General features: G+C 36.9%; 1 protein-coding gene across 2 annotated transcripts in view; it reads left to right on the forward strand.

Annotated features, from left to right (window-relative positions):
- Positions 1-230: 230 nt before the first annotated feature.
- ctdspla (CTD (carboxy-terminal domain, RNA polymerase II, polypeptide A) small phosphatase-like a) overlaps positions 231-23,743 on the forward strand; it is a 104,474-nt gene continuing 80,961 nt past the window's right edge. Inside the window, exon 1 of one of the 2 annotated variants that reach the window (XM_028804202.2) lies at positions 231-818. In XM_028804202.2, the coding sequence (XP_028660035.1) occupies positions 743-818 (76 nt within the window). In that variant the 5' untranslated portion in view covers positions 231-742. The remainder of the gene's footprint in view (positions 819-23,743) is intronic. The other variant, XM_028804201.2, reaches the window with a different exon arrangement.

Genomic DNA, 23,743 nt, shown 5'->3' on the forward strand with positions numbered 1-23,743 from the left:
TGTACGTATAATGTAGTCATTCGCAAAAGGTAAATCAAGCTCACAATATCAGAGCCTCTCACCGAGTCTCCTGCTCGGGTGGATGACGACTCGTCGGGTGGGCAGCGGCGCTTGCAAGGGCGCTGATTACGCGTGCGTGTGCGCGCATTCTAGCGCGCTCCCTAGAGTGGACAGTAGGGGAGGGGGTTCCTGGAAACCGCCTCCTTCCTGTAGCCCGCGCGCCGCCGCCGCCACCACAGTTGGTGTATCTCAAAAAGCTCGTCGCCTCCATATTGGAAAGAGCTCGGCGCTGCCCCTCGTTTGTGTGCGTGTGGAACAGAGAGCTGGATCAGGGGGTTAATGACTATCATAGTTTGATTACAACACGGACAGCGTCGCACAGGATACAGTTCTGGAACACGTTTATCATTTTTTTTCTTGTTTGTTGCCTTTTTTTGCGAACCTGCAAAAGAACCCTTAAAAACTCAATTCGAAAACAACAACAACAACAGCGAGGCGAGGTTAAGAACGCCAGTGGTTTTGTTTGCATTACTGTTTTGTTTTTAATGGTATTTTGGGCTTGTGTGCAGTTTGTGAGTCTGGAATTTAACGTTGTGCGCAAAGGGGGGCCTGGCCTTATTCGTACGTCGACGCTTCGTATTTGGTTACCGTTGTTAATGACGGATTGGCAAAGAGTAACGCTAACACCTTGCATTCTGAGAATAATCATAAGTGAATTAAAAAACCAGAACATTCGGTTTCCATGGACAACACGTCCATTATTACCCAAGTTACAAACCCAAAGGAGGAGGAAATTATTTCTTCGAGTCAAGAAAAAGGTAAGCCAAAAAATAAACATGCTGGGTTGGCTTTTGGCGTGCGTGGTTTCACTCTCGATCTTTTTAAAGAGAGCTACAGCCGTGCTACATACATGTGTTTTTTATGTAACGCTTTACTTCTTTTCCTTGCTCTGGTTTAATGGCTTTTATCTTTAGTGGGGGAATCTGTCCGTAGGTATTGCCAAATTTTTCATGCTTCTTTTTCCTAGCAGCGTGCAATTAAACACACCCCCCTTGACTCGTTTACAGAATGATTTTGAGGTTTCCTTCTAAGTGAGATGGCATTGAATTCGGTGGTCACCCTTTTGAATAAAGGCATGCTTGCAATCACCCAACAGTTTGCCCTTTTTGTGCCAGAAATCCTGAGACGTTTTAAGGCAAACCCTTTGGGAAATACGTGACATCTACTTTTAAAATCACACCACATTAAGACAAATTAATGGTAACATTAAGTTTATCTTCTCTTGTTTATGGCATTATGTTCGGTGCAGTGGTCTGATTGCGACGTTGTCTCGACTTGAAGCAAGACAAATATCGCAGCACATGCTGATGTTAATCAAACCAGATGTGTGTGTCTGTGTTAAACCAGATGTGTGCGCCTGTCTGTGTGCGTGCGTGCATATACTGTATAGCGGAACGGCTTCGGTTTTGAAGTAATATTTGTAGTCTGATGGAAGTGGTGTATCGTGTTTCGTGTGTGGTTAGTGAAAGGATATTCTGACGGCACTCATACGCCAGTATATATATATGCATTTTCCGATTCCAGGGGAAGACTCGTGCCTTGTTCCTTACGTAAACCGCTTGTCTATGCTGTCACGTATACGGTGTGTGGATCCACGTATCGTTATGTTTGTATATGAGCTCGTAGAAAAACCATCTCTTAAGTTTAAAAGGCTATTAAGGTGGAACAGTGAAGGTTTTCGGTTTTCTTTTCCAATGTAAATGCTTACGGGGTGAATGGTGTTGTGTCTTTATCCCTTTGACAACAAATCGCGTTTGATCGTTAAATGATTGCGCGCTTCTCATTTGTGCTTTGCCCGTGCGTAAACGAATTTTACTCCTGTTGCAAACAAGGATTGTTTTTGTCAATTTGCTGTTTTTATTTTTAAAAGTGGAATGATGACTTTTGCTAATTTGTAGGTTTGATGTAATTGCGTATCATTTTTCAAAATTGTTTGAATATTGTGCAAAATCCCATCAGATCGTTTTATATATAATATATTTTAATATATTTTCATCAGCTGCAAAAGTGTGCGGGAGAATGAATGGAAGCGAAAAATGTAAGAACAACAACAAAAAAAGGAATCTGTTTAATGCTGTACCAGCTTATGGGGTAGAACGACTCTCGCCTAAGTACAGTTTCACGGCGTATATTCAACAGATGTTTGCCCACCAAAATAAAATTTTGTCTGACAACAAATACTGTAATTCTTTGTATATGTTAGCAAAGTCTTGCATGTGGCTCGTAATGTCTGATTAGGGTAAGTGATTTGCATGGGCGCAGTGGGTAGCGCTGCTGCCTCGCAGTTAGGAGACCTGGGTTCGCTTCCCGGGTCCTCCCTGCGTGGAGTTTGCATGTTCTCCCCGTGTCTGCGTGGGTTTCCTCCCACAGTCCAAAGACATGCTGGTTAGGTGGATTGGCGATTCTAAAATTGTCCCTAGTGTGTGTTTGTGTGTGTCCTGCGGTGTGTTGGCACCCTGCCCAGGATTGGTTCCCTGCCTTGTGCCCTGTGTTGGCTGGGATTGGCTCCAGCAGACCCCCCGTGACCCTGTGTTCGGATTCAACGGGTTGGAAAATGGATGGATGGATTGCTCATTTTCGATTGTGATTAAGATCCCAAGGTGCTTTGCACAGCAAGCAATATTCTATACAATTCTCATGAGTGTAGTATCATTTTATTTAAACTGGGTTTCAACGATGTGCTTTTATATGTTGGTTTGGTAACCTCGGTCTTAAAAAATATAAACTCCAAAGTAGGCAGTGCAGCACAGTGGTTCAGGTTTTGGAATTCGAACCCTGAAGTTGTCTGTCCGTTCATGTTCTGCTACTGATACTCTGTGACCAGGAGCAAGTCACTTCATCTGCCTGTGGAGTAAGGGGAGTGGGCAAAAGAAATGTAAACATTAGTATCTCAAATGTTAGAAGCTGCCTTGGAGGAAGACGTCAGCCAGATAGGTCAATAGTATTTAGTAATGACCATCTTAAAGGCATTGTACAAATTAGTAAAATTATTGGTTTGCAGGAGAACTCTCACACTGCGCTGCATCACAAACAGGTTAGAAAGCAGATCAGCTCAAATCTGTTAAATAGCCTTCATTTTTTTTTTCTCAAGTTCTATCTTTTGCCCTGTAGCAAAATATTTAAGAACTTATTTATTCCCAGAGCTAAAAACATTTTCAATTCTCTTACTTGTGTGGATGCTGCTAAGTTTTGATTTATTTTGTGTACTGTTAAAGGTAAGTATTCTTCTTTGTACTAGTCTTGAGTGTGTACTTGTACGCCAGTTGTACATTCTTGTGGCTTGGCTTATTTTCTCGTACCCATGTAACAATGCCTTATGTTTTGTACTTTCCTGCTGCAAACTGGGAAGTCGGAATTTGAGTTCCAAGTAGGGCGTTTAAATTGAAACGCATCCACAAGTTGGATTTTCTACTCGGAAAGTCGGGTGAGCCTCATCAGCCCTGACTTCCAAATCCAAGATGGCTGTTCCGCACATCAAGAGAAGTCAAAGCTGTAGTATTATACTGTTTATTTACAATTCTGTCTGTGTCTCATTAAAGCAGTTGTACACACAGTACTGTCCAATTTATATATGTGATCATGTTGCTGTGGTGTTTGGATGTGCAAAAATTCCTGCATAATGCACTGTTATCAACTTTTTCACTAGTTGTCTGTATTCCGAAAGAACAAACGGAAAAGGTTTTCCTAGAGGCACCTGTATTGGTTTTCTAAACGTTTTGCTGAAACGCAGTCGGCTCATATGTGATGTCATACTCCGCTCCAACATTCGACGTCCGAGATGATTGGAACACAGCATAAGAACCAGAAAAGCCTATTGAAATATTGAAAATGTTGTGCCTTTCCTGAATGAGCAATCAACATAGAAACACAACTCCTTCACCAAATTCTGCCCAGAAAAATATAATCGGATCTAGAGGAGATATTCTGGCACTCTGAGAGAAGAGCATGAACTCCACTGTGTTATATGAGCAAATTTTTTAAAACATTATGTTCAGTGTCTCACATCGTTGATTTTACTTGACATTGTGGACATTTTATTTTGTATAGAGCAGTTTTATTCATTATCACTGGAAATGTAACACATTGGAAAAAGTGATCTCAAAAGTGTGCCTAACTTTGAAGCAGCATCTGCTCACAAATACCAATGGCACAGGCTGTCATCCCAAGAAAGAAATCACCATCAAAGAGGGATTCCACAGAATCGCAGGTATGGCAATTAAATTTAAACAACTTCAACATTTTTGAGAAATAAAAACCGATAATAGAGATGGTGGTGGAACAAGCTGCCTACCTTCAACCCTTCTGTGGAGTCTCATCCTTTTTAAAGAAATGCCTCTGAAGACTCTTCTCTTAAGCGGATCCTTATACCCAATATTTTATTAGTGCAGTTTTCATTACATTTCTTAAGGCAACAATATTTCTTTTGCATTATATTGTAATTCATTTGGCTGATGGCTTTTGTGAAGGAAGTGTGTATATTAAATACTCTGTACAAATACCATACTCTGTGAGATGCCTCATACAATTACTGTACAAATGTACATTCAGGGTCTCAGCTTTGAACAGGGCAACCATTCAAAGAGTGGGGACTGTGAACCTTCTGTTGCAGATTTGTACATGAAAGTAATTAACCTTTGCTTTCTTTTATTATGTAATTACTGGACAATGCAGGGTTCAGTGCAGTCAGGATAATGTTCAACATCTCTCAGAGTAATGACTAGAACAAATTTGTGTGTGCTGAAAACTTAATGTCATGGGTGTTACACTATTTTGATGATATTACCATTGCACAACTGGAATACAGTGCTTACTTGAGGACATAATGTTTCAAATAGAATAATATTGTCATGGATACATTTTACACAATACAATGGTTTACCTCAAAGTTTGCATTGATTTCACTGATTCTTTTATGCTTTCACTCTGTCAGTGATATTCCTTCATCTTTCTTTCCTTGACTGCTGCTGCCGCCGTATTGCTCCTCGTTTGAAGGGTATTCAGATAATCTTCATTCACTGTCACCAGTGGCATAGCTAGGAGGGGGTGGTCCGCCCCGGGCGGCATTATTGGCCAAAAGGCTCAGAACACTTCACGTGTAAGCAGCAGGGTTCGGAAAAATATCACTCATGAATGAAAAAAAGTCAAATTCTCTGATTTTCATCCACAAATGCTTCAAAAAAAATTTTCAGACGGTCCTTCAGTGACGGCATCAGACACGGCAGTTGAAATTTATGAGGCAATAACAAAAATAAACAAACATTACACCGATAATAATATCTAGGAAGATAAACAACTAATTCACAATGTATAATTTCATTTCGTTATCAATCCAAATGCGTTCTTGCTCATCCCCACCTATCACTTGTACACCACACCAGTTGTGGTTTTCGCAGCGTAATTATATTAAACTAATAATCCGAACACGGCTTATCAGTGCGTCTGTACTATATTCTTGTCTAGTTGATGCTTATAAATAATTATGTGAAAAAAATTTTGCTGTTTCTCTATATATAAATAAATCTATGCAAAATGTATCTTAATTTTTCTCAACACGTCATTTTAATTTTCTGTTTAAATAAGTTAACATATTCAGATACGTTGGAGGGCGGTAAATTGAAGCCCCACCCCGAGTGGCGTGAACTCGAGCTACGCCACTGACTGTCACCAGCAACCCCTGTTCTGCTGGCATGCAGTTTGTTCGCTATATTTAATAAACTTGTTGTCTGTGGTTGATCAGCTGTTTATTGCTTGACTTGTAATGGCTTGTATATTTTGCTGTGAACACATGTTAATCCAGCCTATCCGTGATAGTGTAAGGTGATTGAAATTTGGTGTTCTAGAAATGGCTGATCCATGGGTACAAAATCGCTCAATAGCAAGTCAGAGTTCTTTCTGTAATCCAGGATTATCTAACCTTCTTCTATAATACACTACCGTGGCTGTTTGTTTGTCTGTCCAGGATTTTAAATCACCTGTAGCTCGCAAACCGTTTCACCTATTGGCTTGAAATTTGGTACACATATACTACGTGACGTCTACTATCCGCTTTCGGGGTGATGATTTTATTACTCTTTTTATTTTATTGTAAAATCAACTCTCGGCAGTGCGCGACAGGGTGGCCGTGCGGCGCATGCGTACAGGCGCTGTTCTCATTCCCTACCACCTTCGCTAATCATTCTTGAGGCAGATTGAAGACTTAAGTGCCAGATTATGTCAAAAATTAAAGAAAACGTACTAAGTAATTGCAACACAAAAACTAACTTAATCAGTTTTAACGCGAAAAGATGCAGACGAAAGAAGTGAAGGGCCGCTAGGGTGGAGTAAAGAAGAGCTGCGCAGGAAGCAGCGAGCACATCAAACTCTGAGCAAACGAATGCTAAACGTACAGAGAAAAGGGATGAATACTATGAATGCTCAAGTCAAGTGTATTCACTGCACGTTATCGTGCAGTGCGCCGTTACTGATCTATATGTAAATCGAATTTCCCCTTTGGATTAATAAAGTATCCATCCATCCATCCACTCTTTCTGGAACAGACCCTGGATTCTAGGGCTGCACGATAACAGAAAAAATGATTATCACGATTATTTTGCTCAATTTTTATCACAATTAATAATGACGATTGTTCCTTTGGTAAATGAAGTCTGTGACCAAAGCAGTGTAGCCTCGGCCAGTTATTCACAGATGCTGCCCTAATCATATTAGCTGCGTTGTCCGTTGTGATGCACACAAGTCTTTCTTCCACCAAGCCCCAAGCGGACATCGCTTCTTTGAGGCCCACTGCAATAAACTCCGCTGTATGGTCTTGTGGGAAAAACGAAGTTTGCAAAAGCTTGCTTTTCATCTCAAACTCGCTGTCAATAAAATGAACTGTCAAGCTCAAATACGGTTCTGCTTGACCATAAGTCGGTCATGGCAGCAAAATATTCCAGGCTGAGACTGAGAATTTCTCTTTCTATTTCTTTTCGGCATTTCGCATACAGCGAGGGCAGCGCAACATTGGAAAAATGGTTGCGTGAGGGAATGCTATATCTTTTATCAAGTGTTGCGATCATTTTGTTAAACCCCTCACTGCTCACGGTGGTTATTGGACACATATCCTTGGCTATATGGTACGTGATCGCCTCTGTTATTTCCCGGTGTCTTTGCGAGCTAGGCAGATATGGTATTGCGTTGAACAATGTCCCTGATATTGTTGTCTGTGTTGTGGATGGCTGGTAATTTTTTGTTGTTGCTGTTTGTGCCTTCAGTCGTTGAAATTCTTGATAGTGTACTTTGTGGTGGCTTTTAAGGTGGTTGATGAGGTTTGTTGTGTTACCTTGGGACGTTTGGACGGAACAGGAGCAAAGTTTGCACAAGACTCGTACCTGATCAACATCACATTCCTCGAAATCGAAATAGTTCCAGACAACTGAGTATGACCCCTTTTTCGGAACTAACGATCGCACTTCTGCACCTTCCTCACGTTGCTCCGCCATCATATGTTTATTCTGACTGACTGTTATTGCTGCTATTGACTTCTACTGCTTCAGAAAGCGCTTGCAATCTAGACGCAGTAACGTCATAGTGACGCAGTCCAATCCGTAAACTCAGCCCATAAAAAACAGTTTGGTCTTTATACTGTAAAATCGCGACGATATTTATTAACTGATCGTGGGTCATAAATATCGTTATCATGAGAAAAAAAAGATTAATCGTGCAGCCCTACTGGATTCAACTTCTGAAATGTATCAGCTTGCCTGAATTGCAATCAAAAAAACAATAGCCTCCTCACTGGTGACTGGCTTAATCCAAACAACTATACTGCAGTCAGTGCGTTAAAAAAAATCATGTTTGTTGTTGTGCGAGTAGTGTTTTTTTGGACACCAAACCTAAGTGTAGGCAATTATTACAGTTTGTGTTAATGACTGTAGTTAATTGAAGATATGATCTTTAACTAGAAAGTATATAGGTGAATATCAAAGAAGCTGTGAGACATCATCTTTGCTTTCAGATTAAAAAAAATGCTGATAAACAGAACAATTAGCACCACTGTAATTTACTCTGAATCTTTTGTTAGGTTTGTGGGCAAAAATCTTCAGGTTTTGTTTTATATAATTAATGCACATGTTAATCATCCTGTAAAGTTTGTTTGTAATGGAGAAAAACACCTGGAACTAGGCTGTCAATCTGGTTCTGGTTCCTGGTGATTCTGGAAAAATAGCAGTAATTTTGTCGCACCACAAATTGTGTAAGAAGACATTGAAGTAATGTGACAAGATCATGCTTGTTTCTTTATGGACAGTAATCACTGTAGGATACAGGTGATAAAAATCTTAAGTTTTAAATTGTATTGCTCGTAAACCATTTTGTCTATGTAAGACAGAGTAGTTAAATAAACTAAGATGTAATTTTAGTGTTGGACTGTGTTGGTGTGCATCTGCAAAAGAAAAAAATTGAAAGGCTATTTTCATTCTGAAAAGGAAAGACAGTTAATGACTCAACGTTTAGGGTGTATAGCCTTCATCAAAGCAGTCTTGATGAATTCTGTACAGCGTAAACGTGTCTTTAACCTTCTTTCCTTTTCACTATGGAAATAGCCTTTAAAGTTTTTTTTTTTTTCCTTTAAGATGTAATATGAACACTCAATTCAGGCCTAGTGTGCATTCTAGTAGCTAATTCTGAACTGCTTGTAGTGTAGTGCTTTGTGAAGGAAGACTGTTGAAGTGAGGATGAAAATAGTCTATACAAGATGTTCAGTAATGTCATTAATGTTCAACATTTTTTAAGAGAGGATGAACCTTGATAGTTTTATACAAGTAGGAGGAATATTTAAAGATTGCAGTATGGCCGTAAATAACAGTAACCATACCTGGTGTTTAGAGTCGCAACTCCTAGACATTTATATAATATATATTATAATTACTGATCAGAACAGAAATTTCATATATAACGGGTTAAGTCTTTCACTGAGCATACTATTACAAGGAGTTCTGAAAAATTCAGAGATACAGTTCAAAACATCAATATATCCAGCTGTCCTACTGAATAACTAAAACACTTGGTAAATCACTGGCCAGTGTTGTCTTTGTATGTTTAGACATTCCTTCATTCAATTTTGTAATATGCATTTACTAATATAGGGTCTTAAATAACAGCACTCAGTCCATTAGATGCTATTCTGGGACTTTGACTCTAAATGGTTGGGCCATAATCTATGAAGGTTCAGTCCCTGCAACTTACTTACGATAACAGCAGAAGTAATAAAGGTCATCTACTTAAAGTTATTGGCTGTGTTATCTTTTATGTATTTTTTTGGGGCCTTGAATAGATTTTTTTTTTTTTTTTAAAGATTTTTTTTTTTTTTTTTTAACCATTGCATTGAAGATACCGATCCTAACTGATATCGTGGAGTTTCAGCTTTTGTTTACTATTAGGTTTTACTTCCATTGAAATGGAAGAATAACAGTGAATTGTGGCAGAAAATGAAATTGTGTGTAGTTATTTTGAGCATTTTGATTTTCTGTTGAGGCCCTGAAAGTTTACATTTGTTTACTGGCAACATTTAAGTACCTTTGGATACATTGTGCAGCATTTGATTCAATGTAAAGTGTTGTCATATTGAATTTTATAATCAAGGGCTGGTGTAGACAGTTTTAAAACCTTGTACTGTATGTGACTTAAATGAGAGTTGCTTCTCAAATACCACAGAGAAACATGTTTGTATTTGCTGTTCAGGTTGTGTGATCATTTACTATCATTTCTGTAAATGCATTCAGTCTGTTATAATTGTGCACATGATTAGGGCTAGGTATCAGCACTGATGTCCCGATTTGATTCCGATTCACAATGCCGTGATTTGTTTCAATATCAATTTTATCCTGACTGAAGTAGCATGCACTGATATATTTGATGTAGTGGCTTTTTTTTTTTTTTTTTTTTTTTTTTTTTTTTTACAAATTACTTAACCATGCATAGAGAACATTACTATAATGTGACAAATTTTAGTAACACTTTATTTGAAGGGTGTCTACAAATTATCTTCATAACATGTGCATAAGCATGGAATGACATTTAAGAAGAAATACTTGACTAATAATAAACAGTTTAATTAGTATTAGTAAGATATGGAATATTGCTGCTCTAAAAAAATTCTTTGCAGCACTGCACTCATTCAAAGTTCACCCTAATTTAGCTAACATCTACTGCCACATCAGAGTCCACACATTATGGGTGCTCCTCAGAGGCGTAGCTAGGGTTTTCAGCGCCCGGGGACAACTGAAGATTTTGCGCCCTCTCCTGTTTGCCAAAATGCAATGGGGAAGGGAAATTTGGTGCCCCCTGGATGCTGCGCCTGGGGACAGATGTCCCCCTTGCCCCCCCCCAGCTACGCCACTGGTGCTCCTTGTTTTAATATAAAGCAGTGGCATCTTGCAAATAGTATTATTGTTATTTAAGAAGCAATATTTGATTATTTTACAAGTATTTTGTTCAATAACCTATTTATGTGTTATGAATATCCATGTAGACACCCTTCAACTAAATTTATTCCCCCATTGGACATTTAAAATGTTGAATTAGTTGAAATTAGAGTGGGAAGACTTGTCTTTCTATTATTCTACAGGTCACACATGTTCAGTTTCTCACTTTTAGCAGTCATGTTAATCAGTCTCAAATGTGTCCTCACAGTCCTCTGACAAAAAGGAAGCATTTTAAAATGAGGATCTAGAGCCGATGCTGTTTACAGTGGCATTGAATGAATGGAACATAAAAGAAAAAGCATCAGCCATCGTGTCTGATAACGTCACTATTATGGAGCTATTTCATGTCGGCTGCTTTGAGCACATGCTCACTTTTGTATTGCAGGCGACTCTGAAAATTCCAACAATTGCCCACATGCTTTGCCAGGTGAGGCCCATTGTAGGGTCTCTTATCTTTACAGATTAAAAAGTCCTGTTATTTTTTGGGCATGATGTGAATTACATGGACTCTTGGAGCTCCAGTGTAGATTTTGTAGATTCTAGTTGTTTGGATGTCAGCTATGAGTTTATGGGTGATGTTGGGATAAATGGTTTCTCAAATTTGTTGTTACAACAATACTTAAATTCTATGTTGGACAGCTTACATATGGTTTTGCCTTTATCCAGTTGATCTTTACCAATGTACTGTTTAAATCCATGGTAAGTCCACACATCTGATTTAAGTATCTAAGAAGTAGTAATCTGTTTTCTGAGATTGTACAGATTATGTAAAATGGCATATCCATGCTATTTTGTTATTAAAAAAAAAAAAAGTCTTGAAATTGTCATTTTAAAGAGGTCTGTCCAGTTGTGCTGTTTACAAAACTGCCTATCTCCATTCTTTGGTAATATGTTTCTGTAGCTTGTCTCATGAATACTGTAGCCAATGTTGAGTTCTTAGTACAGGATATTTCTCAGGATTTTGACAGTTTATTTTATATATTTCCCAACTCACAGCTATTCTCACTCCACGCATAGTAATTTTGAATCACCATTTCACATAACCTTTATGCATTTGGCGATATGTTAAGAAACCCCCACACTGTCTTGGGCAGAACATAAAAACTCCACACAGACATGAGCCTGACACAAAGTTAAAATTGAGGATGCTAGAGCCACGAAGCAACAATACCAACAACTGTGCTATTCTGCTGTCCTATAGTTTATCCACTTCTATACAGTTTGCTAATTCTATCCAGCATGATTTTTTTCATGGTTTTCAGTTTTAACTGCAGTGACATACTTGGGTGATGTTTGGAACTGGTTTCAGAAAGAGACATTTAATTACACCTTTTTTCTCCTTTTAAGGTCATGTCACGTTTGACGACTTTTCCAGTGATTTTCAGTTGTAACCTTAATTTACATAATCCTGGCAATCAGAGGTGTGCTTCCCTTTGGCCAGCCAAGTAATATGAAGTTGCAAGCAACTCACTTAAAATTTTCTGACACTCACCCCAACAAAATCAGATTGGTTTGTTTTTCTATCAAGCCATTGATGCTCAGTCTGTATGTATGAGAGCAAACTGCCAATGACTGCTCATCCGAATGTACAATGCATTTAATGCAGAGTAAGGAATGCATGTGTTTTAGATCTTGCAGACAGAAGACAGGCTCACAATATTTACACAACATGACAGAATGGAGGAAACGAACCCACTTTACCTGTTAAGCTTTCCAAATAGCACAGGCTCCATCAGACAGCAGGTTGTTGGCAGTCTCACAAAAGAGCGAGCATGACAGTAATGGAAGGTTGGCACACAGTTGCTAAAGCAGGCAGTTTTCAAGACCTGCCAATGAGATCAGCAAATTTATTGGCTTTACTTGTTTTTACATCTGGGGTGCACACATTTTCAAAACATTTTGGTAGTAATAGTGTAAACACCTTCATATCATGTGTGGATCCATGCTGTTTTACTTTACTATTACTTAAATACTTATTAATATTCTATTAGTAATGCTACAATAACTTTACTATTGTTCCTCTTGTATGAAGCCTGGAAACAGAGGAATGAATTTAGAACATTTGTTAAGTAGAATGCCCAGTGGAGTGTGGGTGGTCTTTTGGCCTTAGAACCCCTTATAACCAATAAATGAATGTTGTTGTTGTACTTTATTAAACCCGATTCGGACAAGATTAGTTTTACACTATGAGGTCGGATAAAGTAATAATTACCGGATGGAAATTTTTATACCAGGTGCATGGATTGAAGTTGACCAGCTTTTCACTGTTCTGTGTAGTTAATATATGCATACTGCTGGTTTGGACCACATTAGCAACACATATTTGTAAGATAATTTCCGTACGTACCTCCAAGGCAGAGCCCTGCATCCACCTGCTTTTTTTTTTTTTTTTGCAAATTGAGTATATCAGTGCACCTTTGGATCTCTGAAGAACTATAATAAAATGAAAGAAGTTTTTCAGCACACACAACAAGGGAAAAGTAATTACAACTGGAGAACTTTTGTAGTTTTAATTGTATTTACAGTATGTTGCTTAAATATGAAATTTTACTGATGTTGATTGTAATGGGGTTAGTTTAACATTGTGGTTAGTTTTGGATAGATACTGAAGTTTTGACTTTGGCTTCGATACCAGCTTTTCGACCTCAGCACTGATACCAAAACAGTTCCAAAGCAAGTACAGTGATCCCTCCTCCATTGCAGGGGTTGCGTTCCAGAAACCCCCGCGAAAGGTGAAAATCCGCGAAGTAAAAACCATATGTTTATATGGTTATTTTTATATTGTCACGCTTGGGTCACAGATTTGCGCAGAAACACAGGAGGTTGCAGAGAGACAGGAACTTTATTCAAACAATGCAAACAAACATTTGTCTCTTTTTCAAAAGTTTAAACGTGCTCCGTGACAAGACAGAGATGACAGTTCTGTCTCACAGTTAAAAGAATGCAAACATATCTTCCTCTTCAAAGGACTTTGCGTCAGGAGCAGAGAATGTCAGAGAGAGAAAAGCAATCAAAAATCAATAGGTGCTGTTTGGGCTTTTAAGTATGAATGTCAAAGAGAGAGAGAGAGAAAAGCAAATGATCAAAAACCGATAGGTGCTGTTCGAGCTTTTTAAGTATGCGAAGCACCGTGCGGGAAGCATATCGCTTGACAAAGCAGCCGCAGGTAAGCCCAGCAAGGAAGGGAGCAATGTGAAGGTAGTCTTTCAGCATTTTTTAGACAAGCGTCCATATCCTCTAGGAGTGCGAACAGCCCCCCTGCTCACACCCCCTCCGTCAGGAGCAGAGAATGTCAGAGAGAAAAGCAAACAATCAATATGTGCTGTTTGGGCTTTTAAGTATGCGAAGGACCGTGCGGGAAGCATATCGCGCAACAAAGTAACAAGTAAGCCCAGCAAGGAAAGGAGCAATGTGAAGGTAGTCTTTCACCGTTTTTGGAGGAGCGTCCGTATCCTCTAGGGATGCGAACAGCCCCCCTGCTCGCAATATATTTGAGGAGTTTTATTTAATACGTAATATGTGCTCTGATTGGGTAGCTTCTCAGCCATCTGCCAGTAGCGTCCCTTGTATGAAATCAACTGGGCAAACCAACTGAGGAAGCATGTACCAGAAATTAAAAGACCCATTGTCCACTGAAACCCACGAACCAGTGAAAAATCTGCGATATATATTTAAATATTCTTACATATAAAATCCGCGATAGAGTGAAGTGGCGAAAGTCGAAGCGCGATATAGCAAGGGATTACTGTAATGGCTAACTCCAAACCTTCCCCTATCATATTCAAACCTCCTTGGTATACGGCACTGTTGTGCTGCACTGCATGCTGTATTTTCTTTGATGATGTTAAGATTGCAACAAAGCATGTGATTTCATTTTGTGAAGTGTATGAAATGGACATTTTTTTCCACAATTAAACTTCTGAAAGTCAAGGAAAGGAGAGTTGGGGAATGGTGCGGATTGAGAGGAAAGCTGACGTTTGCTTTTGGTGTTAAAAATACTGGAATGCTGATACCATACCATTTTAAAATGTGGCTTTTTCTGGTATGTTTCCAGTCTCGGTATACCACACAAACCTTCTTCAGGTTATTCTTTACAGACTTTTTATAGATAAGTCTCCATAATTTGTACTGAGAAGTGAACACTCAGTCTGTCAGAAGGTACAGACATAAGCAATTCGTGTGGGACTAAAATTACAGAGGTCCTCTGTTAGTTATACTCTGATCGATCTTGTATGTATGGTTTTTTTTAGCCCTGACATGCTTGTCAGATAGAAAGGGCATAGTGGCATTTTGCATGCTTCTCCAGTTTTTCTTGCTATTAGTTCGTTTGTCTGTGCAATTTGCAAGCTGCTTCCTCATGAAAATACATAATTCGGCCCTCAATCACTCCTGAAACCTGCCTGGAAGAGCATCATAATAGCTGGTGTCCCTAGTTAAAAGTTGTTAGAGAGTCAATATGTAACGTAGCATTTTTTCTGTCTGAAAATAAAAAGGCTGCCCTAACCCAAAACAGGAATAGGCTGTTTACAATAGCCAGTGTATATAACTACCATTAAGAATTTTTAGACTGCCATCTTAAAAAAAATCAAAATGTTCCGAGTTGAGTGTTCAGACTTTAATATACAGTTAAACATAATGTAACTAGTCATTTAGCCCGTTACAATAACGGGCGCTAGAACAGTAGTGCATAAACATTAGTAGGAACAGTCTGTATTAAATGGCAAGGGACTTTGACCTCATTCTTTTTGTTGGTCGTATTTTTCTTTCTTTCATCCTTTCTTTTGTTGATGTTTACTCGCTGAGCTGACCGTTCTTCGTGGGCTGCCTCCGTGTATTATATGTCTTTAATTTTCTGTGACAGCAATACTGTCTTGTACGTCCGCTGGCTTATACGTCCGTAATATACCTTTAATTTTCTCTGGTGGTAATACAGGCGTGCACGTCGGTAATATGCCTTTAATCTCCTCTGACAGTAATACTGGCTTGTATGTGGCTGTAATATGTGTCACTGTATTGTGTATCTTTAATTTCCTCTCGCAGTAATACTGGTTTGTATTTCCGTAAAACGCCTCTAACTTTCTCTGACAGTAATATCGCGCATCGCACCGTGCCCCACGCATGCGCACTTCACCAGAAGACACACACGGACACCTGGACGCACACAGGGATTTTATTAAGGAGGATTAAAATACAAATGAAGACAGTCCTAGTTTATAGTTTTGCAGAATAATCAATTTTCATTTGTAAATTGCATGTTTCATGTTAGTCTTTGTTTTGTATAATACAGGAAAAAACCATAATAAACCTTTAAACCTAAATTTGGACAGAGGGCTTTATATGCATTTCTGCAGCCGTGCTAATATTAGTGGTTGCCATCACTAATTGTTTACAAATATGAGTTGTTTGCACGTTATATCCTTCTTACAAGTAAGAAAAGAAAATTAGGAGCTTTTGCAGTGTTAGAAATAAACCTTAGGTGTCCCCTTCTATAAGTCCAATGTGTGATTCTGACTTGGATTGCCTTAATTTTAATTATTTTGCTTTTAAGATTCAGAACTGTAAATCGGTAATGGCATGCTTGGCATCTCACTCACAAGCTGACATGATCCCTGGCAGCAGGATTGTGTTGCTCTTGTTTTGTTGATATGGAGTCATATTGTATTCTATTATAGTTATAGAGAAGTATGTGAATTCAGAATGTTTTTCTTTATTTGGATTTATTTTCATCCGATGTGTTGTCTTCATTTTGCTCCACCTAATGAACCAGAAAAGATTACAAACATTGAGTACATGTCAGAAATGTTTCAGTGGAACCTTCCTGAATATGTGTATCTACTACTACAATTTCTCAGTAAATCTGGCTATTTGTATTTCAGTGACTTTTTCTGTTAACCAGTTAATCAGAAAAGAGATGGTGTTCAAGACAGATTGGCAAAAGAAACAAGGGGAGCATGGTCTCCTTTACTGCAGTTACTGAATAAACTGGTTATAGAGATATGTGCGGTTTAAAAAAAATATTGGCTTCTGCATTTAATGTGATTCAGCCTCATTTTTTAGTTAATTGATAATGATAAAAATTGATTTTTCTCGATTTAATCAATCATTAGGCTGAATGTATTATGCCGCGCAGTGGCATCACTGCTTCATTCAGCTGTGAACACATTTGAAAAAAGGCACAGTAAACAAGTGACAGAAAAGAGTGTGCAATCAAAGACTTAGAGTTTTAAAGCAAGTTACTCTCAATGCAGAAAAAAGGTGGTGTGTTGCAGATTGTGTAGGTCTGACCTCATATGGCACAAGAGCACAGAGATGCACAAACATTTGAACAGGAAACGTACTGTTACAGACTCTTTGGAGGAGAAACACTCGCCATCATCCTAGTAAGTTGAATGTTACTTCAGCATTACTTGATTCAGATGCATAACTCAGCATTTGCTAGGCTAGGCATAATGACGCAAGTTTCAGTTTGAAGTGAGGAATAATTTGAGGCATAATTATTTTTTCCTGTCTTGTGTGCAAAAGAAATCAAAAACTTGGTGGGAATGTAATGGTAAATGCTACAGCAAATCAACTACTACTGAAAGGCATATCACTTGTTCCAAGTAAAAAGACAGGAGTGGGGTGGCAAAAGTTCCAGCTTATTTGGCTATCAGATGGCAGATGGCTTTTATACAATCTGGAGGAACACGTGATAATGTGCAAGTGCTGCTTCAGCAAGCCTAGTGTAGCTCATAAAACAGATTTTGTGTCAGGATCACAGTTTTAAAATGTGAAAATCTAACAGCACACTCCTAACAGCAAATTACATGCGCCAGGCTGTTACAGTGTGTTGGCTGCAAGCACATGTGCCAAAGTATCTGTGGAGCTAAAATGTTTTCTGACACAAAAATGACGAATGATAATGCAACTTTAACTTTCAGTTAAAATAAACTTGGCATATTTTCAAATTATTAGCAAATTTTAGTAAAGGGAGAACCAGATTTCACACACTTTAAACCACTTGTTTTGCTGCAATAGAAAACTAGTTTGGACTTTTCCCCAGCATATGACAACGATGTTCATTGTGTTGAACTAATTTCATATATTACTGTAGACTTGCAAAAAAAATATATATAAAATAAGAAAAAATAAGCCATGATTGTGCAACAAATTCTTCTGTGGTGTTCAGATATTTACATAATGCTTTGCTAGTACATCTTTCTCTTTCACACACTGAAAAAAAATAATTTTGAAGTGTGTGTTTAGTATGATTCAGAATACGTAAGCCAAATTGTGAGTTTAGTTAATTTATTGAAAACTTTTTTTTTAAGCATTGTGTGCGTGTGTGTTCATTGCACAAACTGACCCAGAAGTGCTACTGTTTTATTTCTATTTATTATTTATTTTCAATGTATTATTTTATATAAATGTCGTGTAAAAGCCTTTATTTTCTTTAAAATAGCCACTAGTAGTTCATTTAAAAAATACATTTCTGAAAACTTTATACAAATTTGTTTGTGGTGAAATGTTCCATTTCATGAATTTTGTGTTTAATTTCAAATGAAACTTTTTTTTACAATCCACACTTATCGATTAATTGAGAAAATAATCATCAGATTAATTGTTAGGTGTAGCCCTAAAAGTAATAAAAAAAAAAAGTCAGTTGAATTGGTAGAGCAATACAAATATTTAGAGATGACCATTCATAATCTGCTGACCTTTGATTGCTATATTGATGAAATATGAAAGAAAGGACAGGAACAGGTGTTCTTTCTAAGGAAGCTCAGTTGTTTTAGAACAGACAAATATATATATTTTTTTTTAATAAGTGTCAAGAAAAGTTTTATTGAATCTGTTACATTTTCTTATACTGTTTATGATGGTCTGGGAATCTGTGTAAAGAACAAAAACTGTCTTAACAAAAATGTATTATTAATAAGTAGTAAAATTAATTTACAGCAGCCCTCTCTCAATTCTCTGTATCAAAAACAAGTTGGACAGAAGGCGGATTTGATTCCCCCTCAGAGAGCAACAATGCTGTGTTTCCAACATATCTTTTGCCATTATGTTGCAGATTTATGCTTCCAAGGGTAAAAAGTAACCAATTTAAGAACTCTTTTGTCCCTAGAGCAGTACATATTTTGAATTGCCATAGTTGTATGGATCTTACTGAGTCCTGAATTATTATTGTGTACTGTTAAGAGTTCATTCTTCTAATTTGTAGAAATCTAATGGGAGCCTACTATGGTTGTCAAGAGAATCAAAGTAAATCAAAATATCTAAGTACCAATTACAGCATTTTTAAAATTGATTCAGTACGCTAAATTATAGAAGCATTAATCAGTATAAACTTTAAACTATTATGTTGGAAGTAGGGATTTAATATTTATTTTTCAACAGGTTAAAACTTTTTTGGTGACTAATGTGAAAGTTAGCAATATTTTTTGCTAAACAAGTAATCTTTGGAAACTTTTATATGCACGCAAATTATTATACATTGTAATGAAAACTGTGGACCAATGTTTTCCATAGCAATAAAGAACCTTCAATACTATATTTTACTTAGCAAGATAAGTAATATGTCTGAAAATCATTGCTCACTTGTATACTTCCATAATAATTAAATGTAAGTAATTAAAAACACAAACTATTTTGTTTCCATGTCTTTAAGAAATTAGGTTTCAAATGGTAAAGTTTTTTCAATGATTGATATTAGAGAACAAATAGGTATCTGATCTTAAATTTTTCTGATCTCAGGCCTTGTCATAAGTCATTTTTTTAAAACTGACCATCTACACAAACTAACCTTCTTTGAAAGTGAAAATAGGTAATATCTTTGCAATAGCTCTTTGATACAAATTTTCTCAACTGTTATTTTTACCAGTTTCCACTAGGCACTGGTTTCTATATAATGGTTGGTGCATTTTGTCTTTTGCTTTGTCCAACGTTAACAATTGAATGATCAGATCAGTAAAGTGTCATCTAAATTTAATTTGTGGTAGAGAAGGGACTTTCCCCTAATATTGCAGCATATATGGGGATTTTATAGACTGGGATTGGATTTTAGTTTATATAGTGTGATAAAGTAGACGAGCCACTTGATTGTCTTGCTTTGTGTGCCTACTACATTTACTCATGCAGATTTTAAAAATGTAAACAGTTATATCAATGTCACATGAAATATGGAATACCAAAATAACACAGGATATACTAATTTACATAAACTCTGCAAAGCTATTTTTGTAACTACAATTCTCAAGTCAGGTTTGTTAGAAACATCACTTTCTCAGCTATGCAATTTTTTTATGATGCGAGATATGTTTGCATCATTAATTGGTTAATAACACTTGTTGAATTAATGCTTTAGTTATCCCAAACTATCCTCATCCATTTTACATTTATCCCAACTTTAAGGCTATCTTTGATATTTTTACATCATATTTTCATATTTTCTAATTGGATATTTTTTTCCTTTGAATGAGCAATGGAATTTTTGAATAGGTGCTGAAATATAAGCACTGAAACTGTTTGTGGTATTCATTTGTTGCTTTTACTTTTTCACACATATTACATTTTTTTCTGTAAGATTTTTAGATGTGTGATTTTGATATTGAGGATACCATTTTTACATCACAATTTGCATATATTGTAGTACATTAGATAAGTTCAAATGTTATCATTACCACAGTTTAATGTGTACTTCTGTACAACTTTATTCATCAGTTTTTAAAATAGCTATATCACTGGTAGATGTTTATTTTTTGCTGTGCATTGAAAGAATGTATTCCTAACTTCATTTTTGGAAATGTCATTTCAACTTAAAGTTCCCCCTTTTTTAGATGGATATAAGTTTTAGACCTTGAAACAACTGTTTGTAATTAAAGTTAAGCGAACTTTGTATGGCTGTAACTGTAGGATTCTAAAAGAATTCTAAATGGAGAATAGCCTTAGAAAGCTGAAAGCTGCATTTGTTTTGAACACATATTTATTTCATATTCTTTAATAATAGTAATAATATATATAGCTAGATGTAAAGTGAATGAAATGTCTGATTTTATTAATGGCTAGAATATAATGGAATCTGACCTTCTCTCAGATTTTGTTAAGATACCTAGATTAAACCATAGAAGTAAATTATATTTTGAAATATGCTTTGGTGTAGGTAAAGTGGATTGAACTGAGAATTGGGTTTTTTCTTGTGCTGGATTTTAATAAACAATAAGAGTGCATAGGTAAGGAAGGTCTTAGGGCCGGTTAATACTACATGCTGAGAAGGTGTATGTGCATGAATCATGGCTGCCATGTGTTCCCAGCATTCATTTGACGCATCCTCTGCCACATCCTCAGAAATTAACTTGAAGCGGTCACGAGTTGCAGTACCAGTAAAAATCGGCTGGGGGTTTGTCTGTTAACTATGAACATGTGACAGCAAGTCGCTTCACAGATCCTTCGGTATCTATGTGCATGCTTCTATGTTTGATGAATGGTTCAATGTGGAGAAGCAAATAATTTGCTTTAATGCTGACACAGAAATATATTTGTGGTTTTCTTCATCTGTTTCTTGCATAGGCAATACAAGCATTGCATATTACCCATTGTAATGATGCAATGGATTTTAAAGGTTTCACTATCTCTGTCTTAACATCAGAATGTACAGAAGCGTATTTGAGGCACAGGAAAAAAAGTTAGGGGCACATTGAATGGGAAAAAAAGGTCTATTTCATAATTAAAGTGGAAATAGCATTCCTGCCTCACAGTGCCAAAGTTTGAGATGGTTTTACATGTTCTTCCCGTGCATTTTTGGATTAATTAGTATGTGAATGTGCTCAAATGCATATGATAATCTGTTATAGCACTGAATGCTGGAAATGTCAGTTGTAGTTTCAATTAGGAAAGTGCATTTAGTCCTTTTATGTGCTGTGAAGTAAATAACATTCATACCTCAACCCAAGAACCCAAAAATGCAAGGTCTGACCACAAGTTTCTATGCCAAACAGATTGCATTGTTTCAAAATATCTCTTTGCAAATGACTGAAGTTCTGCTACTGGAATTCTCATAACACACTCTTTTCTGATTTGGCCATTTGATCCTGCCATTCAAAAGATTGTTGAACCATTCATCACATTTGCTTCTTTCTTTACATTCAATGCTGGTGCGATAATCACTACATCACTGTGGCGCTAAACTAGGCAGATTCAATTTATTCCTCTGCACATGCAGGATTAAATGTGTACCTATGTTTGTTCAGTTCTTGTCACTTGACTGCAGACTGCACGTGCTTAACCACTCCCTCAGTAGCTGTCACTTGGCAGCCAGAGCACGTTTGCCCAATTATCAACCCAAGCATGCACACTTCGAAATTTTGCAATAATAGCTCAATAATATATTTTTGAGTGTCAGAAATTAGCTTCTGTAGAAATCCTATTAGCAAAAAATTTGTCATCTTGTAACAATTAAGTAAAACATTTTCTTACTTAAATCAGTTTTTAATTGTTGAATTGTACTTCAGGAATCTGAACAGTTTTTGCTGAAAGATTGAGAGTACTCATTTGTGTAATATAATGCACATATTGGTTAGTCATGTAAATTTTGCTCTGGGTGATGCCTTTTGACATAACGGCCAATATGTATGAAATAATACTGTCACAAAATAACTTGGATTCCAGTGTTCTACATTTAAAAAATAACAATTCCATGATATTTAAATGTGGGTGAAAATTTAACACCTGTGAATATATTCCCTCATGAGGTACAAATCAATAGACCATTAATATTCCCTTTTCACAATAAATGTGTTATATTTAAATGAGAACCCTAATGTTTCTAATTTCGAAAATGTGGGATTTTCTGAAAAGATTAAACTTTTACTGAAACAAATCATGTTAAAATGTACACTATTCGATTCTAAAATACTGATAAAAGTACCATGTTTTATTTATGTCTCAAAGCATCATTAAGAATTTGCCCCTTCTTGATTTTCTCAGTAGTTATATTATTCTGAACATTTTCAAGTCTTTAATCAAAATCTAGTGTTAAGGGACCTAAATAAACAAATACTGCTTTTTATGTATGAAATTAATTGAATGAAATAAGACATCTAGCACCCACTGGCACTTTGTAAAAAAAATAAATAATAATAACTTACAACTAGTTTAAAGAGTTAGCTAAAAGTTAAAGGGATGACTATATTTGGCAGGTTGAACACAGCCATGCTTAATATTTTATATATATATATATATATATATATATATATATATATATATATATATATATATATATATATATATATATAAAATATACACACATACACACACACAGGTAAAATTCTGTTACAACAAAACATCTTTACAACAAAATTTTCATTACAACGAAGTATTTTTATGGTCCCGACGGTTTCCCCATATGAAAAAGTCTATAGAAATCTTGTTACTATGAAATACATTCAGCAGATACTTTCATTACAATGAAGTGCTCAGAACACCTTGAAATGCCTGAAGGAATCATCCATAGAGCAGTTAGTTCTGTGGTCGCAGCTCAGTTGTGCACAATGATCCCCAAACAGAAACACTGATTTTTTTTTTTTTTTCTTTCTTCTAACTTTCCTCGTATTGTTTGCTGTTTTTGTTTTCGGTGATTTTCATTGATACCTTTTGTTTATTGCTTGTCAACATTTGAAAAACATATCCATTGGAATTTAACTCATTGTCACTCTCCTATAGAAACGGCAGACACGAAAAACGATAACAGTTCATATTAGGAAAAAAAAAAAACTACATTTTTGCAGCTCACGATTGTGGGGAAAAAGATGTTACCAGTGAATTCGGAATTTCACCATCGACACTGTCAACTTCTTCAGAAATGAGCAAAAAAAGAAGGAAAATCTCAGGTTGCAAACTTATGCGAACTGCTGTATTTGAAGACGTCAAAAAAAAAGTTTTTATGTGGTTCAGTGATGCTCGTTCAAGAAACATTCCTATTAATGTGGCACTCATTCAAGAGAATGTGAGGTTTCTAAACTCTCTTGGGACCTCCCCCAACTGGACAACACCCTGAAGAGTGTCCTGAAATGCGATCACAGAGTTTGTGGAAGACTCTTTATCTGTTGCCGGGGCAACAGCAGGCTCACAGCTCTGCTGCAGCTCTTCACCAAAGCAAACAGAAAAAATCTCAATGGGTGATGCAAGGTACATTGTAAATGCAGGGAACAGTATTGCTTGGCCACTAACCTGGTCACAACCCTGCC

This window comes from Erpetoichthys calabaricus, chromosome 6 (assembly GCF_900747795.2).
Source record: "Erpetoichthys calabaricus chromosome 6, fErpCal1.3, whole genome shotgun sequence".
Classification (NCBI taxonomy): domain Eukaryota; kingdom Metazoa; phylum Chordata; class Cladistia; order Polypteriformes; family Polypteridae; genus Erpetoichthys; species Erpetoichthys calabaricus.